General features: G+C 36.9%; 2 protein-coding genes across 4 annotated transcripts; one reads left to right on the top strand and one right to left on the bottom strand.

Annotated features, from left to right (window-relative positions):
- The first annotated feature begins 7,668 nt into the window (after window positions 1-7,668).
- LOC142556970 (uncharacterized) lies at window positions 7,669-8,208 on the top strand. Its single transcript, XM_075668453.1, has one exon. It carries the CDS (start codon window positions 7,669-7,671, stop codon window positions 8,206-8,208), a length of 540 nt encoding a protein of 179 aa, XP_075524568.1.
- A 3,461-nt stretch (window positions 8,209-11,669) lies between these two features.
- LOC142556457 (uncharacterized) lies at window positions 11,670-24,502 on the bottom strand. 3 transcript variants are annotated; one of them, XM_075667920.1, is made up of 6 exons: window positions 24,254-24,502; window positions 23,791-23,909; window positions 22,385-22,432; window positions 22,065-22,140; window positions 17,111-17,249; window positions 14,046-14,315 (listed from the first exon to the last, which is right to left on the bottom strand). In XM_075667920.1, exons 1-5 carry the CDS (start codon window positions 24,399-24,401, stop codon window positions 17,197-17,199), a joined length of 444 nt encoding a protein of 147 aa, XP_075524035.1. In that variant the 5' UTR covers window positions 24,402-24,502; the 3' UTR covers window positions 14,046-14,315; window positions 17,111-17,196. The 3 variants fall into 3 exon arrangements, with proteins under 3 accessions (XP_075524037.1, XP_075524035.1, XP_075524036.1); XM_075667921.1 differs by lacking the exon at window positions 17,111-17,249; XM_075667922.1 differs by lacking the exons at window positions 14,046-14,315; window positions 17,111-17,249; window positions 22,065-22,140 and adding an exon at window positions 11,670-11,756.
- Between the last annotated feature and the right edge of the window lie 1,730 nt (window positions 24,503-26,232).

The raw sequence follows: 26,232 nt of genomic DNA, 5'->3' as shown, positions 1-26,232 counted from the left end.
AATTACGCATGTATTCGATACTCGAGAGAAAGAGAGAGCTTGTAAAACCTCCGGAAACAGTTTGCTTGTTGTGACGAATATCGTGAACGGTGGCTGATATTTTCCAGTACAGCGGCCGTCCAACGTAATACAGTGCCATCGCCGCCGCCGCCACCAGCAGCAGCCGGAATACGAGCTTCACCGATCGAGAAGCCATTGCTTCGGAACTTTCAAATTCCAATGCGCGTACGGAATCGTGTGACAGATCTTTTATGGAACAGTGAGCAATAAAAGGGAAAGAGAAAATGAGTAAATCGGGACTCCCGGAGGTTTATTAAAAACAAAGGAGCGGGATGTAATTTATTTTTTTATGCTTTATTAAACTTATTTAAAACTTAATTTTTTTAATTAGTATATTTAAATTTTCATTTTAATTTTATATATATTAAAATTAAATTAAATAAAAAACTTACACGATCCAACCTCAATCAACCCAATCAACTCAAGCCATCTCTCACTCCACTCTTTCTCAATCTTCTCAATTTCTTGTTAATGTTATTCTAAGATCCTTCTTCACATCACTTCAATTTTTTTCAAATTTGTTTGGTTTCTTGTTGTAGATTGTAACAATGAGTCTAGAACATATTGGTTTGCAAGAAATCCAACGAGAGAATCACGTATTGGTAATAATTCAACTTGTTATTTTGCATTTTACCACTAAATTTAGATTGGGTCGAGCTTGACTCATAAATTTGATCAGGGTGTTATAGATCTATTTGTTGATTTCTTGTTCGACATGTTCCCCATCATCGATTTGGACACACGCACACACACAGCGACCTAAATTGAATTTTGGGTCGCAACTTTACACCTTGGTCGTAAGCATGACCTAGGTGGGTCGAGCTCTTCACGCCTGGGTCGAGCCATGTGTGGGTCAAGGGCTTGATGTTTGGGTTGAGGAGCGAGGTTTGGGTCGAGTCTACTGTTACTCCACCCAAATCTCATGACTCGACCAAATTTTTTATTATATCACTTGTTAGGTGCAATAATTGTCCATGTTTGGTAGAACGATCAAACCGTGGTGTTTGAGCTGATGTTCGTTCTAAAAGATTTGAATTGCACCATTACCACCAGCTATAACTTTTGATAAAACGGCAAATGATCGGTCCTACAATTGGTATCAGAGCCAAGGTCACGGGTCCCTTCGATTCTCACTTATTTCAAGGAGTGCAATTATTGGGAGGGAGATTGTTCGGTGCAATAATTTTTCCTGCTTGTTAGAGCGATCGAACTGTGGTGCTTGAGATGTTGTTCGGTTTAAAAGATTTGAGTTGCACCATTACCACCATCTATAGTTTTTGGTAAAGCGACAAACACTCGCTCCTACAACACTATTTAATTTTAAATTTTGACAATTAATAACATTTTTGTTTTTTGCATATTTACTGTCCCGAAAATTTGAAGGTCCAAGTGAACCACATGCATGCAAGATTATCAAATTTCTTATGTATTTTAATTAAATTATTTTATTTGCATTTATTAAATGTGGTAGGCATGTTTGCATATTTAAAATATAGTTTTCAACTAGAATGCATAAAACTGGGTTTTAAAAATTATTCGAGATGCAATCGAGGAACGGAAACCGGTGGCCATATGAATGAAAATATTTATTAAATAATTATTTTTAATTGTTCAATGTGGGGTGTATTTGTAATTATACGCCGAGTCGTATGTTTAAACAGTATTCGATTTTCGACGAAAATATGAACTTTTCGATGACTCGGCTATTATTTTCACCACCTTTCCAAAACAAAATATTTTAAATAATTGCTATTGGGTTTAATGGGCCTAATATATCATGTTAATGGGCCCAAACTTGCATGCATGCTTAATTAAAAATAAAAAGCTCTAAACCCATAACCTAAACGCTTAAAACCCACACCCCTCCCCTCAAAAATTACAAGAACTCTTCCCCACCAGAAAAAACACACACACCACACGTAACTTTGAAGGGTAAGCCACGAAAGTTTTGAGGAAAATTTAGCAAGTCCTCTCCGTCGACGTCCCTCGAATCGCCACAACGTTTTCGTGCGTAATATATGCAAAAGCACGCCTTAATTCTCCTTTTTCTCATCTATCACACCATATTATGGTTTTGATGTATGTTTGCATGAACAAATAAGTTGCATTGCATTAATTTTCGTTTTATTTGCATGCCATGCCAAGAACTCAAGTTTTTATGGTTTAAAACTCTTGCTAGTGATGCATGAAGGGGCTGCCTTGATAGGGACACCAAAAGGGATAAAATTTAGAGGGTTTAATGGCCTAGAAAAGGTTGCACAAGGGTTGGACATGGAGGGTATTTAGGTTGCACAAAAATAAGAATCCTCGGAGGCAAGGACTCTTCTACTAGGAGTCTTCGAGGTTCACGGCTACTAGCTGCGGTTAGGGTGTGTCCAGTAGACTTAAGAGGGCTGCATGATGGTCCTAAGATGGCTGCACAAGGGTTGGCTCGAAGGGCATGGAGGATCGCACGAGTTGAGGGAGCCGCACACATGCTTAGTTGAAGGGTTGAGGGGCTGGGGATTCTAGTTCTTCTAGGCTCGGTCCAGTAGGGTCCTTAAGTTTCGGTCAGGGTCCTAGGAGGGTCAGCTAGGGTCTGGTTGGGTTGGTCAAGGGCTAGGGCCGAAGGGTGCAAGCTTAGTCAAGCTAGAGTTTCGGAATAAAAATGGAGAAAAATTCAGTAGCTTCCTAGGCTTGGTTTGGTTTGAATATGGTTTATTTAGGTGTCATTAAGCTTTGGTTCAAGTTTGGTTAAGTGTCGAGTGAATACGAATCAAAACCGGGATGTACGTCTAAGCTTTTAAAAAGATTTGGTAAATTAGTCGAGGGGCATAAGTTTACGTCTAAGGAATATTTATGGGAGTTTTTTAAGGTTATATGTTAAGTTTGAAATGATTTGGGACGTCGTTTCGAGGTCTAAGAATAAATACGAAAAATTATGCTTCTAGGGGTAAAATGGTCATTTTAGACCAAAAAAATGTTAGGCGTTCTGGCAGTGCCCTGAATGCTGTAAAATATGTTAATATATTTATTTTAAATGTTTATGGAAATATGATGAATGTTAACCCTAAAAGATATGTTGCATGCTTGGTTTAAAAGAAAAATGATTATTTTATGAATGAATTTTATAAAGTGATGAAAATATGAAATATTGAAGGAAGTGAAATAATTGTGACTAACACGATGTTACGATGATACGATAGTACGATGATATGTAAGGCCAAGGATCAGTTGACGGGTGAGAGTGTCGTTGATGTCCTCGCAGCCCAGTACTATGATTACACGTAGATGGATTCATCGATCTTCAGCTAATACGAAAGTCACAATTAACGATTTGAATTCAACGAAAAGAAAAATATATATGTATATGATGAAATAGAATATGTTTATGAATAAAGAAAAATATTTATGTTTATGCATGTTCATGAAATGTTATGTTAAGTAAAAATATTTTCATTATTGCATGTTGATGTATATGTAGTACTTGTTATCATGATTAAAGTTTATTAAGCCAATAGACTCACTAGGTGTGGACGATGCATGTGAGCATGATGTTAATAGAGGACTTGATGTGTAACGTCCCGAAAATCTGAAAGTCCAAGTGAACCACATGCATGCAAATTATTAAATTTCTTTGGTATTTTATTAAATTTTTTTAAAGCATAAAATGCATTGTTTATTTTATTAATTTGTGTTTAATTATTTTCATGCATTTTATGCGTAATTATTGCATGATAGGGATTTATTTCATGAATTTTATCAGTTCATGTATTAGGATTTCTAGGTGCATTTCACGCTCGAACGAGGAACGGAGACCGCAGAATTTTCAGTAAAATTATTTTTTATCACACGATTTATTTTATAAATTAATGCAAGGTGTTTTTAAGTCGATTTTTCAAAAATGGGATTTTATTGGATATTTTTACCCGTATGGTTTTATTTTTTTTAGGGTACGCAAATTTAATCGAACGAGTGGACGTTTCAGTTGGTATCAGAGCAAGGCTCCTGTATAGGGTTGTGTCGTCGCCAGCTACTGCCGCTCAGTCTTCAAGCCTCAAGTCTGTAAGTTGTATGATTTTACATGTTTTAAATGTCTTAATGCTATCACCTGGATGTTTACATGATATATGCTTACAATACATGTTTATCGGTCGCTATGTTTTGAGATTTAATGTTTTAAAAATTTTATGCATGTTATGACATGGAACAAGAAATTATATGATTTCCATGCATGCGGGCCTTGTGGCGGAATTGGACATGAATAAGATATTTGCTGCTGGGCATTAAGAAAGGATTAGAAATGATTTGACTATATTAATTTTTGGTTAGTAGTACTGATGTTTTACTTGTGGGTCATAAGTTAAACTTGACAATTATGAATGCCTTTGGGACTCGTAGATTTTCTAAGAAAATACCAAAGGTTCGTGGTTGCTAGTTTAGTTAATTTTGAAGATTTCATGTAAGGATTAATGATTCGAAGACTACGATGACCTTAGAGAGTATAAAGACGTAGAATTTATTTAGGATGCATGCTCTACCTAGTTAGATTTAAGGGTTGAATTGCAAGAATTGAGAATTTTAAGGACCTAATTGTAATAACTCCTAATTTGAGGACCTAAGTGCAAAACAAAATTCTAAGGGACTATTTGCGCATTTACCAAACTTTGGAATTAAATTTTGAGTTTCGAAAATTTTAAGGTTTAAGGAGGCTAAGTCAAAAATTTTAGGTGGACAAAAATGCAAATTTCGAAGAGTTGTAGGGCCAAAAATGTAATTTTTGAGAACTTTAAGGGCCACATTGCAAATTCTGGAATTTTTGAGGATTTAATTCGAACTTTAGAGGAACACTTGGGTTAAATTAGTAATTTTTCGATGTTATGAGAATTGATTTTGGGTTTAATAAGTTTAAAATTATTGAACTTTATGTTACGAAAAACATATAAAATGGAATTAGGAATGCTAACAACTTATTGGTAATTGTGGAATTTCGAGATTTAGGACAAATTGGTTAATGTTTGAGGAAATTAAGAATTTATATTGCAATTGATAAGAAACTTGGGGACTAGTTTAACAGTAAGTGAGAAGCAAATGGTTTAAATGACTGGAATTTTTGATGATTTAGATTTGAAAGGATATTTGGAACCTTGAGATATCTGAGTTATAATGTTATAAGAAATAGTAATCAAGGACATTGTAGGATAAATCAATCTTGGGATTGAAAAATGTAAGCGTTAGTGAAATAATGTTGTGTCAAATTAAGAATTTAAAGTGATGGCCATCTAAGGTAAAGTTGATCGGTTAGTTAAGTTATAAGAATAGACATTGAGTTAGCAAAATTTTGGGAACTTAAGTTTGATGTATCATAAGTTTAAATCATGATCTTAACAATTAAGATTATACCTTTGTTGGAATTAAATTTTTCTAGAAAGTTGGGTATGATTGATGGTTAGATCATTTGATAGACGCATGTAAGAGGTGAGGTAGACACCTTGTCTTGAGGGATTTTGAAAGTCATTAAAAAACTTGGGGCTAAGCGGATATGTGTGTTGAAATTATTTTATCCAAAGCTATTTGGATTGGGTAAGTTTGAATTTCAAATTTATGGGATATTTGTTCATAAGAAAATTTTGGGTGAAATAAAAACAGAAGGGAATTAGTGGAGTTCAACATAGGATACCAATGAACGAATGTTAAGATTTTTATCGCGTAAAAAATCTAAAATCGTGATATGGGGATTCTAGAACTCTATGAGTTATAAGTGAAGTTGATTTATTAAAATTATTCTAAGGCTACTATGGGATGAATTAATAAGTTTTATACGCTAGTATGTATTAAGCATTGAGGATACGTAAGAATGCAACATTCGTTTCAATGAGTAAAGTCCAAGGGCCTTAGGCCTCAACTATATTGTAATTTGGAAGGAAATAGTTCACTACAAAAAAAAGTGTTTCCAGAAGCGGTTTTTAAGGAGCACTTTTAAAACCACTCGTGCAAACTGAACAACAAAATCGGTTTTACTTAAACCGTTTCTATTTCCTTACTTTTAGGAGTGGTCGCATAACCGCTTTATTTGCGCAATTTTTAGTACCGATTTGTATCAACCGCTGCTATAAATTGCTCCTATTGATTTAGCTATTAGGACCATTCTGGAAACTACTCTAATTGAATATTTTTAACAGCGGTTTAGTACCGATTTGTATCAACCGTTGCTATAAATTGCTCCTATTGATTTAGGTATTAGTACCATTCTGGAAAGTACTCTAATTGAATATTTTTAACAGCGGTTTCACAAAACCGGTGTTGTGGACCCGCCCTTATAGCTCTGTTTTTTTAGGATTGATTTGAAAATTGCACCTATTAAATACATTTAGTATTGGTCGTATAAACCGTTTCTATACATTGCTCTTATTGATATAACTATTAAGAGCATTCCGAAAATTGCTCATATTGAAGACATGTAACAGCCGTTTTCACATAACATGTGTCATGGACCGCCCTTATAGATCTGTTTTTTAGGATTGAATTGAAAATTGCACCTATTAAATACATTTAGTATTGGTCGTATAAACCGTTTCTATACATTGCTCTTTTTGTTGGAACTTGCATGAATTTTTCTGTGAAGAAAAAGAGTGGGGATGACGGATAAAGGAACGAGCATATATCTCTAGCAAACATGAAGATATGAAAAAGTACATCATTTTTTGCCGCAGAAGAAACAATATTTAGGGCCACCAAGGCAGCAGGGGCAGCAGAAGCCCTAGACAGGTTAGGAGGTCCCAGCAGCAGAGACCTCCCCAGGCACCAGGGGCGCCTAAGCCAGATGACAGACAGTCATGCACGCAGTGCAACAAGTTCCACATCGACAAGTGTTTATGGGGGACCTACAGATGCTTCATTTTCGGGATGGAGGGTCACAAAGCATCAGACTGCCCTAAAAACACAGGCCCCACTACTGGGCGAGCTTATGTGATGCATGCCGAGGAGGCCGATGCAGAGCCAGATTCGACGCTGATTACTGGTAACCCTTATGTTTAAGCTTCTAATTTATCGCACGATTGCTTGGATTTTATGCTTTTTTGAGGATTAAATTATGAGATTGATAACTTAGAAGGAATTAGGACGCATGCTCTACTTAGTTGGGATTAAAAATGTAATTGTTTAATTGGAGAATTTTAGGACCCAATTGTAGTAACCAGTATTAAGGGGTGATTTTTGAATCTTCTGTAACTTGGGGAATTTGACATTTAGGTTTTTGAGAATTTCTCAATTTTTAGGTTAAATTTCCAAAAAAAAATTTATGGGGTCATGTTGCAAATTTCGAAAAGTTGAAGGACCAAAATGTAATTTTCGAGACTTTGAGAGCTAAACTGTAATTTCGAAAATTTTGTAGTCAAATTCACAATTTTGATGAGTACTTGGGATTAATCGTTGAATTTTTGAGGATTTTGGAATAATTTCCGATAAGAAATTTCTTAAACTTCAACACGATTAGATTTGATGGTATGTTTTGTCGCAGAGAGGATATATATTTCAGGTGTAGCCACGCATGCATTGCTAGATTCAGGGGCTACACATTCGTTTATATCCGAATTATTCGTCAAGCGACTAGGAATCGTACCAGTGGCGATGGATTCAGGGTTCAGAGTATCGATCCCATCCGGGGATCAGATTTTCACTTCTCAGATAGTGAAGAGATTGGAGTTTCGGTTACAGAAATATATGGTGCAGGCAGATTTAATAGTTTTATCGTTGCTGGAGTTCGACATTATTCTGGGTATGGATTGGCTTTCGTTGAATGGAGCTGTCATAGACTTTCGACAGAGGTCAGTGTCTGTCCGACCGCCCAGTGGTAAGCCGTTTATTTTTGAGGCAGCCAGAGACCAGCAGTTTCCACATGTCATTTCCTGCATGTGTGCGAGGAAGCTTATGAAGAGAGGCTGCCAGAAATTTTTGGCCAGCATCGTATCAGTGTCAGAGCCAGTCAGTCAGAGGCTCGAGGACGTGGATGTGGTCAGTGAGTTCTCCAGTATTTTCCCTGGTGATGTTTCAGGCATCCCACCAGACAGAGAGGTGGACTTCTGTATTGAGGTGATGGTAGGTACAGTGCCGATCTCTAAGGCACCTTATCTTCTAGCACCCGTAGAGATGAAAGAACTGAAATACTAGATTCAGGATTTGCTAGATAAGGGTTTCATTTGCCCTAGATTTTCTCCATGGGGCGCACCGGTACTGTTTGTCAAGAGGAAATATGGCAGCATGCGGCTTTGCATTGACTACCGAGAGCTGAACAGGGTCACAGTTAAGAACAAGTATCCATTGCCGAGGATCAAGGATTTGTTTGATCAGCTTCAGAGGGTATCGGTGTTCTCGAAGATAGGCCTCCGATACGGATACCATCAGCTGAAGGTGAGAGAGTTTGACGTGCATAAACAGCTTTTCGAACGCGTTTTGGGCACTATGAGTTTATGGTGATGCCCTTCGGTTTGACAAACGCGCCAAAGATCTTCATGGATCTCATGAATCGCGTGTTTCAGCCATACTTGAATCACTTCGTCATATTTTTCATTGACGATATCCTGATCAATTCAAAGAGCAGAGAGGAGCATAGCCAGCATCTGAGGACCGTACTGCATACATTACAGGACAAACAGTTGTATGCCAAGTTCAGTAAGTGAGAGTTTTGGCTTGACAGAGTGGCATTCTTGGGCCACATTGTATCTCGAGACGGTATTGAGGTCGACCTCAGTAAGGTCGAAGCAGTCAGAGATTGGCCAGTGCCTAAGAGCGTGATAGAGATCCGTAGCTTCTTGGGATTGGCTGGGTACTACAGGAAATTCATTCAGGGCTTCTCTTCTATCGCGGTGCCTATGACCGCCTTGAAGAAGAAGAATGCCAAGTTTTTATGGGGATTTGAGTGCCAGGAGAGCTTTGACAGGTTGAAGCTAGCATTGACCACAACACCAGTTCTAGCTATGCCATCAAAGCAGGGAGAGTTTGTGGTTTATACAGATGCTTCGAAGCTCGGTTTGGGCACGGTTCTGATGCAGCATGACAGGGTTATAGACTACGCGTTCAGACAGCTGAAGATTCATGAGAAGATTTATCCGACTCATGATCTCGAGCTAGCAGCCGTGGTGTTTGCTCTGAAGATTTGGAGACACTATCTATATGGAGAGAAGTGCATGCTTTTCACCGATCATGAGAGCCTGAAGTACTTCTTCACACAGAAAGAGTTGAACATGAGGCAGAGGAGATGGCTAGAGCTAGTGAATGATTATGACTGTGACATTAGCTACCATCCGGGTAAAGCTAATGTGGTTGCAGACGCTCTGAGCAGGAAGCACTATTGATTGCTCATTTGACGGTACAGAGACCGCTGCACGCGAAGATTCAGAGATGTGAGCTTGCAGTTTATGCCAGTGGCGATGCCCCAAATCTTGCTACTCTGGCAGTATAGCCGACATCGAGAGACAGAATTCAGGCAGGGCAAACTTCTGACGAGCAGTTGCAGAAGTGGAGAAGAGGGACGAGGCTAAGGGTCAGAGACTATATAGAGTTGTGGACGGCATAGTCAGATATAGGAACCGTCTATGGGTTCCTGACTGCGATTCCCTGAGAGCAGATATTTTGAGCGAGGCCCACAGCACTCCGTACTCCATCCATCCATGCAGTACGGAGATGTATAAAGACCTTCAGACTCCTTATTGGTGGTCGGGCATGAAGCGAGATATTTTGCGTTTCGTTTTCGAGTGTTTGACTTGTCAGCAGGTCAAGGCAGAGCATCAGAGACCTGCAGGGAAGCTGAGACCACTCCCTATTCTCAAGTGGAAATGGGAGAACATTACCATGGATTTTGTGACAGGGCTTCTGAGGACTACTGTAGGATATAATGTCATCTGAGTGATAGTTGATCGGCTCACTAAATCAGCTCATTTCCTACTGACCATTAAGACTTTCACCATGACTCAGTACATAGAGTTGTACATCAGAGAGATAGTCAGACTGCACGGGATTTCAGTGTCCATCGTGTCAGATAGGGATCCGAGGTCCACGTCTGTATTCTCGAAGAGTCTACATCAGGCGTTGGGTGCTAAGTTACTGTTCATTCTGTGTGTTTCTGGAGAGACGTCCTTATTTCAATATGATTCAAGTACTAAAATTCGACTACAAGAAAAGAAATATCAAAACTCTCCAAATGTAACATAAAATAAATATTCCCGTGTGATACCGCATATTAATACGCTGCAGTCTACACTTGCTTTTTTCTGTGCTTTTTTACTTCTTTGGGATTTGCGCTGTTTTGTCACCGACGGCCCCTACCATATTTTTTGGCATCTATGGCATCATTTTGAATCTTTGTTCAAATGATGTTGCCCATTGAAAGGGAGTTGTTCTTTTTTTTTTTTTTAGCTTAGGTAGATTATTTTATATCTCTCATACATTATTCTATAAATAGAATGATATATATTTGTCATAGAAGAGTTGCATCAACGACGATTTTGAGTATATGTGTGAATATATGACAATATTAGAGGGAAAGTCGGGATTGTGCTTACTAAGAATATGATGGTCATTTACTTGAAAAATGACGAAAGACTCGATGAAATTCAATATAAAACAAATTTTTAGAAATAAAAAAAATAATGTGTACCCTTTATTAGTGATGCTTTAGATGAATTATTTTCCCTATATTCAATGTTGACAATTCAAGCATAATTTGTATTCAAACTATTTTTCAAAGTTTGGTTCAAAGTGAGGCTACCAAACTTTGAAAATATATTCATCATTCACACTTCACCAAACCCAAAAATTTTCCTACAAATAACCATATAGTTGCATTCATCCATCTATCCAAAGACATGCAAAAACACAAGCAATTGAGTGTTGTATAACAGTCATTTAGATAGATTTTAGTATGCTCTGTGGTTGCGGCAATGTCCGATCTTCCACGTCAGAAAGAATTTTCTATGTGATTAGAGTTGTGTGAGTTCCACTTTGAAAGTGAGATTGAGTATATCATCCAAGAATAATTATTCTTGAATTTCTTAATGTCTCCTAAGTTGTTCTAAAGAGAGTTGTTGTTAACTCATATGGTTGTAGGAACGATTTGTACCCATTATTGATATAGTGAAGACTACTTTTGTTGGACTTCGGTCTCGTGATTTTTTCCTAATTTGGGTTTTCCACGTAAAAATCCTAATTATTATCATTATTGATATCGTGGAAATATTTTGATCTGATATTACCGCTAAAGGGAAAAGAATCAACTCTTCCGCTGTAAGAAAAGTTATTTAATTTGGCTATCTAAAACGTCCACTACTCTTTTTTCTTTAAAATATACTAGAATTTTTTTCTTTCCTACACTATTCGGCCGAACTACCATACACATACATATATATTTTTAAAATACATTTGCACCATTTAAAATAAATTCACAAACTATTATTTAAAAATACAAAAGAAAATAATTCAAAACATAAAATCGTCAATGGTTTACCAAACCTAAACTTCGCAAAATATCAAAATAAACTAACTCTAACATCCTCTCAAAAACTTCTCAAAAGCATCATAAAAGTCATAAAATCTTTAACATAAACTTAAATCATAAATTAAATTTAAATGCGAAAAACTAGCACTGGTCCTCAGGTTGTGTGCACCTTCAGTCCAGCAAGATCAACCATCAAGTCTCTCAACAACATCGATATCATGCTCACCTGCATCGATCACACCTAGTGAGTCTATTGACCCAGCAAACATTAACCATGATAACAAGTAATATATATACAATCACATGCAATAGTGAAAATACTTTTATATAAAATAATTTTTCATGATCATGCATAAACTTAAACATTTTTCCTCTCATCATATGCATTTCCTTTTTCATCATATACGTATACATTTTTCATTTTATTGAATTCGGATAGTTAATTGTGACTTTCGTATCATCTAAAGGTCGATGGATCCATCTACGTGTAAATACAGTGCTGGGCGGCGGGGATATTAGCGACACTCTCACACCTCAACTGAGCCTTGGCCTTACATATCATCATATCATATCGATGGAAATACGATCGTCGAGCTCCCTCTGGGGCCTTCTCCCGTAAACGGGCTCTCTCTGGGGCCTTTTCCCTCATGTTATCTCCAATCATATCATCGTATTAGTCACAATCACTTAACCTCCTCCAATGTTTCATATTTTCATCACTTATAAAAATTCATGCATATATATAAATCATTTTTCTTTTAAACCAAGCATGTAACACATCTTTTAGCATTAACGTTTCATCATAAAGTTTCATAAACATTTAAAATAAAATTTTTATCATATATTACAGCATTCAGGGCGTCTAACAATTTTTAGGTATAAAATGACCGTTTTACCCCTAGAAGCATAAATTTTCAAATTTATCCCAAGACCTCGAAATGACATCCCAAATCATTCTAAACTTAACATATAACCTTAAAACACTCCTATAAATATTCCTTAGACGTAAAATTATGCCCCTCGACTAATTTATCAAATCGTTTTTAAAGTTTAGACGTACATCCCGGTTTTGACAAGTATTAACTCGAAACTTAACCAAAACTTACCAAACTCGGAGCAAAGCTTAATAACACACAACCAAACCTTTTCCAACCCAAACTAACCCCATTAGAACCCTCGAACCAGCCTAGCTACCTACTGAAATTTTTGGTGTTCCTATTTTCTAAAACCCTAGTCTATATCATGCAAATTTTCGATCCTAGCTTTCAAGCAACTCGACCAGCCCCTATGAGCCCCTCCTAGGACCATGACTAAACCCCGATGAACCCTTTTGGACCCTACTGGACAGAGCTTAGAAGACCTAGAAGCCCCAGCCCTTCCATCCGTTAATTATGCATTCGCGCGGCTCCCTCAACTCGTGCGATCCTCCTTTCCATTCGAGCCAACCCTCGTGCAGCCATATTATGACCCTCATGCAGCCCTCTTAGAACTCCTAGTCATGCTCTAACAGTAGATAGAAACTGTAACCAACAAGGACTCCTAGCCGAATACCCCTTAGCCAGTAGGACTCTTATTTCGTGGAAGCTATGTACCCTCCATGTCCAGCCCTTGTGAAACCATTTCTAGCCTCCTAAAACCTCTGAAATTCATCCTTTTTTATTTCCCTAACATTGCAGCCCTTTTATGCACCATTAACAAGATTTTTGTATCATTAAAACATGAGTTTTGGCCATGGCATGTCAAAAAACGAAAATAAAATCTGTGTATCATGTTTTTTATGCAGGGATATAATTAAATACACATAATATGGTGTGAAAAATGTTTGGAAGAAAGTTAAGGCGTGCCTTTGCGTATATTACGTCCGAAAACAATTTGGTGATGCGAGGAACGTTGGCGGAGAGACAACCCTTACTGAATTCTCCTTCAACATTCACGTGAGGGCTAGTGTGTGGTGTGTGTGTGTTCTTGTAGAGGCAGATGAAAAAGTCCTTGTAAAATTTAGGGGAAGGGGCATGTGGTTATGTAGGTTAAGGGAGGGTTTTGGCTTTTAAATATCAATTAGAACACGAGATGTAAGCTTAGGCCCATTAACATAGTATATTAGGCCCATTAAGCCTAATAATTAATATTTAAAATATTTTGTTTAGGAAAGTTTGTGAAAATAATAGCCTAGTTATCGCAAAGTTCATATTTTCTTCGAAAATCGAATACCGTTTAAAAATAGGACTCGGTATATAAAATACATCATTTTCGAAAATTTCATTTAAAATACACCACACATTTAAACAATTAAAAATAATTGTTTAATAAAAATATTTTCTCCTAAATGGTCCCCGGTCTCCGTTCTTCGATCGCGTCTCGAATAACCTTTAAAACACAATTTTATGCATTCTAGTAGAAAACCATATTTTAAACATGTAAACACGTCTATCATATTATCTAAATGCAATTAAAATAAATTAATTAAGATACATAAGAAATTTGATAACTTACATGCATGTGGTTCACGTAGATCTTCAAATTTTCGGGACGTTACACTATCTATCCCAACAAGGAATATCAGAGCCATATTAGGATACATGGAAGAATCCATTGCGCAGGGATGTTTAAACTCAATGCAAATATGACAGAGCATCTGAATTCTTACCAGGGTCTAATCAACCAATCTATCACCATGAAGATTACCCTGGATGACGAAGTTACGACACTATTATTACTGAGCTCCTTGCCAGATAGTTGGGATACTCTTGTGGTGTCGCTCAATAATTCTGCTCCTGATGGAAAACTGACATTACAAACAGTCAAAGATTGTCTTCTAAATGAAGTGTCCAGAAGAAAGGAGCAAGAAGCCAACTCTTAAACAAAGGCATTAGTTACAGAAATCGTTGATAATCGAGGAAGAAATTACACTAGAGGACCTCAGAAAGGAAGAGACAAATCCAGAGGAAAGAACAAGACCAGAAAACAATTCAAATGCCATTATTGTTGTTGGAACTTCTCAGTTCGCAATCTTAATTTTGATGTTAACAAAACTTATCATCTTATTTCTAACAATTTACCTTAGTGCGCAGACAGCTAAAACTGAACTAATCAGTTCACGAAATCATAACTGAAGCTATCGAAGATATCAACTGATTAAACCAACTTATCGCCAACACCAAATCAGTCCAACTGGTTCTTCTATCAAGTAGCTCAGTTAAATTGTCCAGTTGATAAGTAATTCAGCAGGAAGATCTCAAAAGCCTGGTCAGCTGATGTTGTATCCAACTGACGAAGAGCTCAACTGACCAGTTCAAACTGAACAAAGGTGAAATCAGTTCAACTGACGAGTCAACTAATTTCACTAAGCCCAACTGAAGATCAGTCAAGCTGACCAAACTGAAGCATCAGTTAAAAACCTTTCAGTGCAGATTAAGACAAGCTTACAGTAAATGGATTTCAGCTGTGCGTAAAGGTACAACCTCTTGTCCAGTCAAAGGACAATAATGGCCGTTGCATCAGAGCATTTGAAGACAAAACGCTTCAGAAGGACAGAAGAAAAGACGAGACACAAAGACCAAGAAGCCGATTCAAAATGCAACGGATACAATAAATGAGTCTCACTGTACGATCAGTTATTCCCGCCTATATAAAGAGGAGATCAATGAAGACTCAATATATAACAAAACAAGAACCAAAAACAAGAAGAGAGTGAGAAAAAGAAAAACAAAGAAGGGCACGCTCAGTTGCAAATCAGCTTACAGAAGCATTCAAGCCCGGAAGGAACTCGTTATCATTGTATCTGCTTAGTATAGAAGCCATTGTCCCTCAGTATGTGAGAACACTTTTGTTCAGTTCTCACATACACACTCACTCTCAAAACCACTCAAAAACAGTCTTGCACAAAGACGTTAAACTTGTGTATGTAGTCTTTGACACATAAACGTTAAAGAAGTGTTGGTTGCAAGGTGCTGCCTTCAGTCGTAGCTAGGAGTTCAGTTTAGGTAGTAGTGTAAGTCCTAGCTGAGTGAGTTTGTACAAGTAGTTGTCTAAATCAAAGTCTTCTAGTGGATCCTATCCGTGGAGATAGAAGGGGTGACGTAAGAGCAGTTGAAGTCTCCGAACATCCATAAACATATATTTTGTATTTAACTGATTAACTATTGTTTTCAAACTGTTTTGATCAGTTTGAGTATTCGTCAGTTCAGTTGTTACCGTAACTGAACTGAAGAATGCAAAAACTAATATGTCTTATTTCAGTTAGTCAGTTTACATAAGTTAGAATATTTTCTAAATATATCAGTATTCTTCACGAAGGATTACTTCGAGTTTTTTCCACTTGGTTTTAAAACCAAACTCGATTTAATTAATCAGTGTTAATATTCTTAGAACACGAGCTATTGTAGCTCATTGGAAACTGTTGTGTACGAAATGCCTTCGAAGGCACTAGCACACACGATCCTTCAGTTGGTATCAGAGCGGGTTGTTCTAAGTAGAACATTTAAAGAAAACTGTGTTTTAAAATGTATTACTTTAAAATAGTGTTAAAAGCTATTTAAAAGTATTTTAAATTATTTTCAAAACTATTTGAAAATATTTATATGTCTATCTTTAGTAAAGAGTTGAGAGGATTGGTCCTGCAATTTTCGTTATGACCACTTCTCCAATTTCTTAACTTTGGAGTTTTTAATCAGGCTGTAGGGGACTGAGGAACATATGCAAAGATGCACAGCCAAATTGCTCACTGAACAAGAAATCAGTTGCAAACCTACCAAGTCAATTGTTCTTCAGACGAAACTCATCTATGTTGGGATGTTGGTTTATTTAATCACCAACTGAACTCCACGTGAGCCTAGTCAGAGTCTGCTCGACCAGTTGGGTGAGCACAGAGGACAAGTCCAAAGCAGTTTAACTCATTTCTCTAGCAAATGGAACTCACAACTGATGCAGCAGTTCAAGCTATCAAGACAACTAGCTGATGGTATATCCAGTTCTGTCACAGAAACCGACTGATATCGATGCTGTTTAAAATATGCTATTGTGATAGCAATTTTTCCTTTTTCAACTGATGTATACACTCAAATGTAAATTCTTGAAAATTTAAATAAAACATCATTCTTATTCAGTTGTGTTCCGTTGGGATTGAATAGATATTTCAGTTATCTTGCTTACGATGCTTGAATGATTAATTGACTAAGTTAAATATTTCTCAAATACGGGTTTTATTCAGTTTCTGAGCGGGAGCTTTCCTTTGTAAGAAAATTTAGCTTAAAATCTAGTTACTCTCTCAGTCAACTGAAAAGTTCTGTTTTAAATTTTTCTTTAGTAATTCAGTTTTTGAGGGGGAGCCTTTAACAGAGTTCGAATGTACTAACCCTTAAACTGAATATATTGCGCTTTAATTGCTTAAGTTTCGTGACCATAAAAAAAGGGGAGATTGTTGGAACTTCTCAGTTCGCAATCTTAATTTTGATGTTAACAAAACTTATCATCTTATTTCTAACAATTTACCTTAGTGTGCAGACAGCTAGAACTGAACTAATCAATTCACGAAATTATAACTGAAGCTATCGAAGACATCAACTGATTAAACCAACTTACCGCCGAGACCAAATCAGTCCAACTGGTTCTTCTATCAAGCAGCTCAGTTAAATTGTCCAGTTGATAAGTAATTCAGCAGGAAGATCTCAAAAGCCTGGCCAGCTGATGTTGTATCCAACTGACGAAGAGCTCAACTGACCTGTTCAAACAGAACAAAGGTGAAATCAGTTCAACTGGCGAGTCAACTAATTTCACTAAGCCCAACTGAAGATCAGTCAAGCTGACCAAACTGATGCATCAGTTAAAAACCTTTCAGTGCAGATTAAGACAAGCTTACAGTAATGGATTCCAGCTGTGCATAAAGGTACAACCCCTAGTCCAGTCAAAGGACAATAATGGTCATTGCATCAGAGCATTAGAAGACAAAACGCTTCAGAAGGACAGACGAAAAGGCGAGACACAAAGTCCAAGAAGCCGATTCAAAATGCAACAGATGCAATAAATGAGTCTCACTGTACGATCAATTATTCCCGCCTATATAAAGAGGAGATCAATGAAGACTCAACATATAGCAAAACAAGAACCAAAAACAAGAAGAGAGTGAGAAAAAGAAAAACAGAGAAGGGCACACTCAGCTGCAAATCAGCTTATAGAAGCATTCAAGCCCGGAGGGAACTCGTTATCATTGTATCTGATTAGTATAGAAGCTATTATCCCTCAGTATGTGAGAACACTTTTGTTCAGTTCTCACATACACACTCACTCTCAAAACCACTCAAAAACAGTCTTGCACAAAGACGTTAAACTTGTGTATGTAGTCTTTGACACATAGACGTTAAAAAAATATTGGCTGGAAGGTGCTGTCTTCAGTCGTAGCTAGGAGTTCAGTTTAGGCAGTAGTGTAAGGCCTAGCTGAGTCGGTTTGTACAAGTAGTTGTATAAATCAAAGTCTTCTACTGGATCCTATCCGTGGAGATAGAAGGGGTGACGTAGGAGCAATTGAAGTCTCCGAACATCCATAAACATATCTTGTGTATTTAACTGATTAACTATTGTTTTCGAACTGTTTTGATCAGTTGGAGTATTCGTCAGTTCAGTTAGTTGTCACCGTAACTGAACTGAAGAATGCAAAAACTAATCTCTCTTATTTCAGTTAGTCAGTTTACATAAGTTAAAATATTTTCTCAATATATCAGTATTCTTCACGAATGATTACTTCGAGTTTCTTCCGCTTGGTTTTAAAACCAAACTCGATTTAATTCATCGGTGTTAATATTCTTAGAACACGAGCTATTGAAGCTCATTGAAAACTGTTGTGTACGAAATTCCTTCGAAGGCACTAGAACACACGATCCTTCAATTATGTAGGTCCAAACCACTATGAAAGAGAATGCAAAAAAAGAAAGATCAAAGAAATGGGACAAAGTCGGAAGAGAAAGACATGGCTGCAGTACATCTGATGGAGATATTATCATCCTTGGTGATGATGCATGTGTCAGTATATCATACCAGCAAACTGATTGGATTATTGAGTCGGGAGCTTCATATCATATTACTCCAAACAGAGATATATTTGCGTCCTACTCAAGTGGAAACTTTGGCAAAGTTAGAATGGCCAATCAAGGTTTGACTGAGGTCGTTGGTATAGGGAGCATTGTCTTGAAGACAGATACAAGGAGTCATCTCATTCTCAGAGATGTTCGACATGTTCCAGATATTCGATTTAACATCATCTATATAGGCAAGCTTGATGATGATGGTTGTTCAAGTAACTTCGGTGAAGGAAAATGGAAACTCACCAAAGGATCTCTTATTATTGATAGAGGTATGAAGCAAAATCCTCTTTACTTCATGCAAGCAAAAATATCCAATGGAGAGGTTCATGCATCTACAAAAACCTCATCCATTGAGTTGTGGCACAAGAAACTTGGACATATTAGCCAAAATGGAATGGAAACATTGGCTAAGAGAAAACTCCTTCCGGAAGTATCTGGTATGCATTTGGAAACCTGTTTTGATTGTTTGGCCGGAAAACAACACAGAGTTGCATTTCAAAGTTTTCTTTATCCAGAAAAACTCAACGCTTGGAGTTAGTACACACAGATTTGTGTTACATGAAATACAGAACTCTCGGTGGTGCGTTATATTTGTGATCTTTGTTGTGATTTCTCACGAAAGGTCTGGTGCTTTTCGCTGAAATATAAAGATCATGTCCTTGATGTCTTTAAGAATTTTACCGCAAAATTTGAAAGAGAAACAGGAAAGAAACTGAAGTGTATTCGTTCCAACAATGATGGTGAATACAGAGGTCCATTTGAGCAATACTGTATAACTCATGGTATCAGGCTTGAGAAAAGTGTTTCAAAAATCCCACAGCACAATGGTCTAGCTGAAAGAATGAACAAGACAATTTGTTAGAGGATAAAGTGCATGTTATCACACTCCAAATTGCCCAATTCTTTTTGGGGCGAAGCTATGAGAACTGCAATTGATTCGATCAATCTTTCTCCATCAACTTCGTTAGATGGTGATGTTCCTAACAAAGTCTGGACAGGGAAAGATGTCTCATACAAACACTGAATGTTTGGTTGCAAAGCTTTGTTCATATAACAAAAATGAAAGATCCAAGCTTGACGACAAATTTAAAAAGTGCACATTTTTGGGTTATGGCCATGAAGAGTTCGGATACAGATTATGGGATCCATTGAATCAAAAGATTGTTAGAAGCCAAGATATTGTATTCCTCAAAGATGAAATTGGTTCTGATGTGGAATACAACAAACGATCACAATCATCCAATTCAAAAACTCCTGTAAATTTAGATTTCAGGATCACGGGGCAGAAACACAAACTGAGCATGACTATTCAGTTGAGCCAATAGATGCTCAAGACAACTCTTCAACTCCACCTTCAGAAACAGTTATCAGAAGGTCCACCAAAAAAAGAATACCTTATACGAGATACAACCCACATGAGTATGTGTTTATCACTGATGGCGGAGAAGCAGAGAGTTTCAAAGAAGCTGTATCAAGTACACAAAAATATAAGTAGATCGAAACGATGAAAGAAGAGATGCAATCGCTTCATGAAAATCACACCTACAACTTAGTAAAACTATAAAAAAGTAAGAAAGCACTCAAAAATAAATGGGTTTACAGGTTGAAGACTAAAGAAAATAAATCACGGCTAAGGTACAAAGCGAGGCTAGTTGTGAAGGGTTTCAGCCAGAAGAAAGGTGTTGATTTTGATGAAATTTTCTCACCAGTGGTGAAGATGTCCTCTATCAGAGTTGTTCTGGGACTTGCAGCTAGTATGGATATGGAAATAGAACAACTCGATGTTAAGACTGCATTTCTTCATGGTTATCTACATGAAGAAATATACATGGAGCAACCGGAAGGATTCATAGTTAAAGGCAAAGAAGATATGGTGTGTCGATTAAACAAAAGTTTATACGTGTTGAAACAAGCTCCAAGACAGTGGTACAAGAAGTTTGATACATTCATGATGAATCATGGGTACAACAGAACCAGTTCTGATCATTGTGTATTTGTTAAGAAATATGATCAGAATGATATCATCATGATATTGTTGTATGTTGATGATATGTTGATCATTGGTCATGATTCAAGCAAGATAGAAAAGCTTAAGGGGGAGCTTAACAAGTAATTTGCAATGAAAGACTTAGGATCAGCAAAACAGATTCTTAGAATAAAGATCTCGAGGGATAAGGCCAATAAGAAACTATGGTTATCTCAAGAACAATACATTGAGAAAGTTCTTGAAAGATTCAAAATGGATGAAGCAAAGGCTGTTACTCCACTTGCATGTCATTTCAAACTAAGTTCCATTCAATGTCCCACAAGTGAGGAAGAAAAGAAATAAATGGAAAGGGTTCTTTATGCTTCAGCAGTCGGCAGTTTGATGTATGCGATGGTATGTTCAAGACCTTACATTGCTCACGCATTTGGCATGGTAAGTCGATTTCTCTCGAATCCTGGCAAAGATAATTGGTCAGCAGTGAAATGGATATTCCGATATCTGAGAGGTACGTCTAGGCTTTCTTTGAGATTCGAAACTAGTCAAACTATGTTAGAAGGTTATGCTGATGCAGATATGGCAGGTGATATTGATTCTAGAAAGTCCACATCCGGATACTTGATGACCTTTGCAGGGGAACAGTCTCATGGCAATCAAAACTTCAAAAGTGCGTGGCATTGTCTACAACAAAAGCCGAGTACCTAGCCACAACTGAAGCATGTAAAAAAATACTATGGTTGACAAAGTTTCTACAAGAGTTAGGCTTGAGACAAGAAAAATTTACGCTCTACTATGATAGTCAGAGTGCAATTCATCTGAGTAAGAACTCTAGTTTACACTTAAGGTCAAAGCATATTTTTGTTAGGTATCATTGGATCCGAGATGCGTTGAACGAGAAATTGTTACATCTTGAGAAGCTACGTACCGATGATAATGGTTATGATATGTTTACACTAATATTGCACAAGTAAATAAGTCCATCTTGGTGGATGACCTATAGTCCATCCGGTACTCATATCCAAAATTTGAGACGAATCTCAATTATAACAAAACTCCTCCCCCATCCCCATCTAAAGAAGGAAAAAAACGATTGAACCAACAAGCATCACTTACTTTCTATGTATAGAACTTTGTATAAACACAACTACCCAATAAAAAAAAGTTCACGTGACATCCATGGAGATATGAAGAAATCTCATCTTTTACATATTCCACTACATAAAGCAATAATGTTGTAGCATTAAACCCATCATGGTAATATTTTTCCAATTCTGAAAGTCAGTTTGGTTATAAAATAAAAAGATATTCAGGAAAGTCAAAAACCCAATTAACCAGAAGATCCTATCATAGTCAGTCCAGTTTGCCATGGACCCACTCATAAGCAATAAGAGGAAAGTGGTAAAAAAATTCCAGGCATTTCAAGTAGTGGCTTCAATAGGAGAATTTTGAAAGAACTTTAAGCATAATTAGGTACCTAAAAGCACTTCAGAGGTCCACAGCTCCCAATGTACAATTATATCTTTGATGAAATCTTCTTTTCCCTTCAATTTCTGAAGATTATTTCATCGAGGGAGGGGAAGCAATGATGATTGAGGGAAGAGGGAAAAAACAAAGACAAATGAAACTGATCGAATTTGATTGCGGAAAGTAAGGCGAGAGTTTAGAAAGGTGAGTGCAAACAACAGAGCTTCTAACACGACTATATTTCAAGAAATGAGATATCCTAACAGCTTAAAAGGGAGTGTCCATGTGTCCCACGAGATATCCTAACAAGATACCACATAGCATAGGTACCTGGCTAGTATCCCTTAGTGAGCAACCAATTTGAGAATCTAACATCACCTGGTGAAAAAAACAGAGCATGAACAAGGCATATAGGAAACAAGCAGTAAGTAAGATGATAAATGGGAATAACAACTTCTGGCCCATCAAATTGCCAATGAAGGAATGAGATTCACAGAAAAATGTAATCGTAACTGCACAATACTTATTCAGTTCTTTCATAGTCAAAGATTAAATAGATAGAGTTGGACCGGTGGGGATTAAAAAATGAAGCGCAAGACATTATATTATGCCTGCTTGTTAGTAGTGGATTAAGCGTTGGCACACTAAGCAAGGCACAGAATGCAGTGCTATACTTCTAATGATCTTATGGCTGCGTATATTACTTAAGGTGTTATATCTGAAACTCCATTTATACCTTATGCATTCCAAACCAGCTTTTAAAGGAATGCAAAGAAGTACACGTTTGAACCTTGGAGCACAGAAACCAATAATCTATCTAAGTACTTTATCTACAAAATTTCATTAAGTAAATGATAAAAAAGAGTGTTGCAACTACTAATTCTCACATGAAAAATAAAAATAACTCAACCCCTCAAATTTGAACAAGTTCTGATTTGGGGTTTACCAGTTATCATAAAAGAAAATTCAAGAATGCATAAAGTAACTGGAACATTAGTCGATAAATTGTTGGACTCCAGGCTCCACTGAAATTCTATCTTTCACTTTTTCTCGGGCCAGGCCTTTCAGAGAATATTCACATTATTTGATAAATAGTTTGTGAACCAAAATTTTCACCCACCACAGTTACTAAACAACTCCACTGCAGAAAACTGTATACACATTCAATCGAGATGCATGCGCTTTCAAAGGAGAATATTGTCATAGTGCATAACATAGACCAAGTACAGCGCTTAATCCAATAGTACACAGCTTGTATACCTAGGTCTTTGAAATTATAGCTTATTTTCTTCATGTAAGTGGATTGTGTAAACGTGAAATAATTAGGGATTTTTTCTAGATTGAAAACAGCATTATCATCTCATTGTTCTACAGAAAATTTCATTATTCACATCATTATCCAAAGTTTAGGTTTTAGTAGCCGACTTGCTCAACTAGTTTGTGAGTGCTCAATAAGAGCTTCACGATCTCTTGCGAAGAAATGTAATTTTATTACGGATACACGAGAAATAATTTCACCACTAATATAACTTAGCTACTCGTACAATATTTAATAAACCCATATCATTTTTACAATCTATCTTTTGAGATGCACGTTGTTTAGAATGTAATACCAAAGATCATTTGTTCAGCAACATAAAAAAGGGCAAAACGCGACTATATTGATACAAACCATTCTGCATTAGCATTTCACAGACAAATTTGTAAAAAGAGTATATATGAACATGTCACAGGACCTGCCCCAAAAGAAATCTCCTGGCAGAGACCGATTTCTTATCGTCCTGTAGTCCTGAATCTGACTCATCATGAAACCACCCAACGGATTTTTGAGCTTCTTCGACAATTTTCGAAATCCCTGCGTGTAATAAAATGTGAAGAAGATGAAAATAATAATACGAATAAAGAAAGATAGTAAAAATTACACAGACAACCGACTGAAATAAATTTCTTTTCCCGCGTTTCAAGATCAATTTATCCGCATTACAATCAAACTAATCCAACACCAAAAATTCCAGTACCAAAATTACAATTGATCTCATGCCTTTAGGTCAAAAACACATCATGCCAACAACAAAAAATGACTAAAAAATATTCCGAAACGTCAAATCTTTGATTCAAGATTCAAAGCAACGTAATTCTAAGCACAAATTCAATTACGCATGTATTCGATACTCGAGAGAAAGAGAGAGCTTGTAAAACCTCCAGAAACAGTTTGCTTGTTGTGACGAATATCGTGAACGGTGGCTGATATTTTCCAGTACAGCGGCCGTCCAACGTAATACAGTGCCATCGCCGCCGCCGCCACCAGCAGCAGCCGGAATACGAGCTTCACCGATCGAGAAGCCATTGCTTCGGAACTTTCAAATTCCAATGCGCGTACGGAATCGTGTGACAGATCTTTTATGGAACAGTGAGCAATAAAAGGGAAAGAGAAAATGAGTAAATCGGGACTCCCGGAGGTTTATTAAAAACAAAGGAGCGGGATGTAATTTATTTTTTTATGCTTTATTAAACTTATTTAAAACTTAATTTTTTTAATTAGTATATTTAAATTTTCATTTTAATTTTATATATGTTAAAATTAAATTAAATAAAAAACTTACACGATCCAACCTCAATCAACCCAATCAACTCAAGCCATCTCTCACTCCACTCTTTCTCAATCTTCTCAATTTCTTGTTAATGTTATTCTAAGATCCTTCTTCACATCACTTCAATTTTTTTCAAATTTGTTTGGTTTCTTGTTGTAGATTGTAACAATGAGTCTAGAACATATTGGTTTGCAAGAAATCCAATGAGAGAATCACGTATTGGTAAGAATTCAACTTGTTATTTTGCATTTTACCACTAAATTTAGATTGGGTCGAGCTTGACTCATAAATTTGATCAGGGTGTTATAGATCTATTTGTTGATTTCTTGTTCGACCTGTTCCCCATCATCGATTTGGACACACGCACACACACAGCGACCTAAATTGAATTTTGGGTCGCAACTTTACACCTTGGTCGTAAGCATGACCTAGGTGGGTCGAGCTCTTCACGCCTGGGTCGAGCCATGTGTGGGTCAAGGGCTTGATGTTTGGGTTGAGGAGGGAGGTTTGGGTCGAGTCTACTGTTACTCCACCCAAATCTCATGACTCGACCAAATTTTTTATTATATCACTTGTTAGGTGCAATAATTGTTCATGTTTGGTAGAACGATCAAACTGTGGTGTTTGAGCTGATGTTCGTTCTAAAAAATTTGAATTGCACCATTACCACCAGCTATAACTTTTGATAAAGCGACAAATGATCGGTCCTACAATTGGTATCAGAGCCAAGGTCACGGGTCCCTTCGATTCTCACTTATTTCAAGGAGTGCAATTATTGGGAGGGAGATTGTTCGGTGCAATAATTTTTCCTGCTTGTTAGAGCGATCGAACTGTGGTGCTTGAGATGTTGTTCGGTTTAAAAGATTTGAGTTGCACCATTACCACCATCTATAGTTTTTGGTAAAGCGACAAACACTCGCTCCTACAACACTATTTAATTTTAAATTTTGACAATTAATAACATTTTTGTTTTTTGCATATTTACTGTCCCGAAAATTTGAAGGTCCAAGTGAACCACATGCATGCAAGATTATCAAATTTCTTATGTATTTTAATTAAATTATTTTATTTACATTTATTAAATGTGGTAGGCATGTTTGCATATTTAAAATATAGTTTTCAACTAGAATGCATAAAACTGGGTTTTAAAAATTATTCGAGATGCAATCGAGGAACGGAAACCGGTGGCCATATGAATGAAAATATTTATTAAATAATTATTTTTAATTGTTCAATGTGGGGTGTATTTGTAATTATACGCCGAGTCGTATGTTTAAACAGTACTCGATTTTCGACGAAAATATGAACTTTTCGATGACTCGGCTATTATTTTCACCACCTTTCCAAAACAAAATATTTTAAATAATTGCTATTGGATTTAATGAGCCTAATATATCATGTTAATGGGCCCAAACTTGCATGCATGCTTAATTAAAAATAAAAAGCTCTAAACCCATAACCTAAACGCTTAAAACCCACACCCCTCCCCTCAAAAATTACAAGAACTCTTCCCCACCAGAAAAAACACACACACCACACGTAACTTTGAAGGGTAAGCCACGAAAGTTTTGAGGAAAATTTAGCAAG

This window comes from Primulina tabacum, chromosome 9 (genome assembly GCF_025594145.1).
Source record: "Primulina tabacum isolate GXHZ01 chromosome 9, ASM2559414v2, whole genome shotgun sequence".
Lineage (NCBI taxonomy): Eukaryota > Viridiplantae > Streptophyta > Magnoliopsida > Lamiales > Gesneriaceae > Primulina > Primulina tabacum.
Note: the sequence above shows the minus strand (reverse complement) of the source record. Positions and strands in the feature narration are given on the sequence as shown.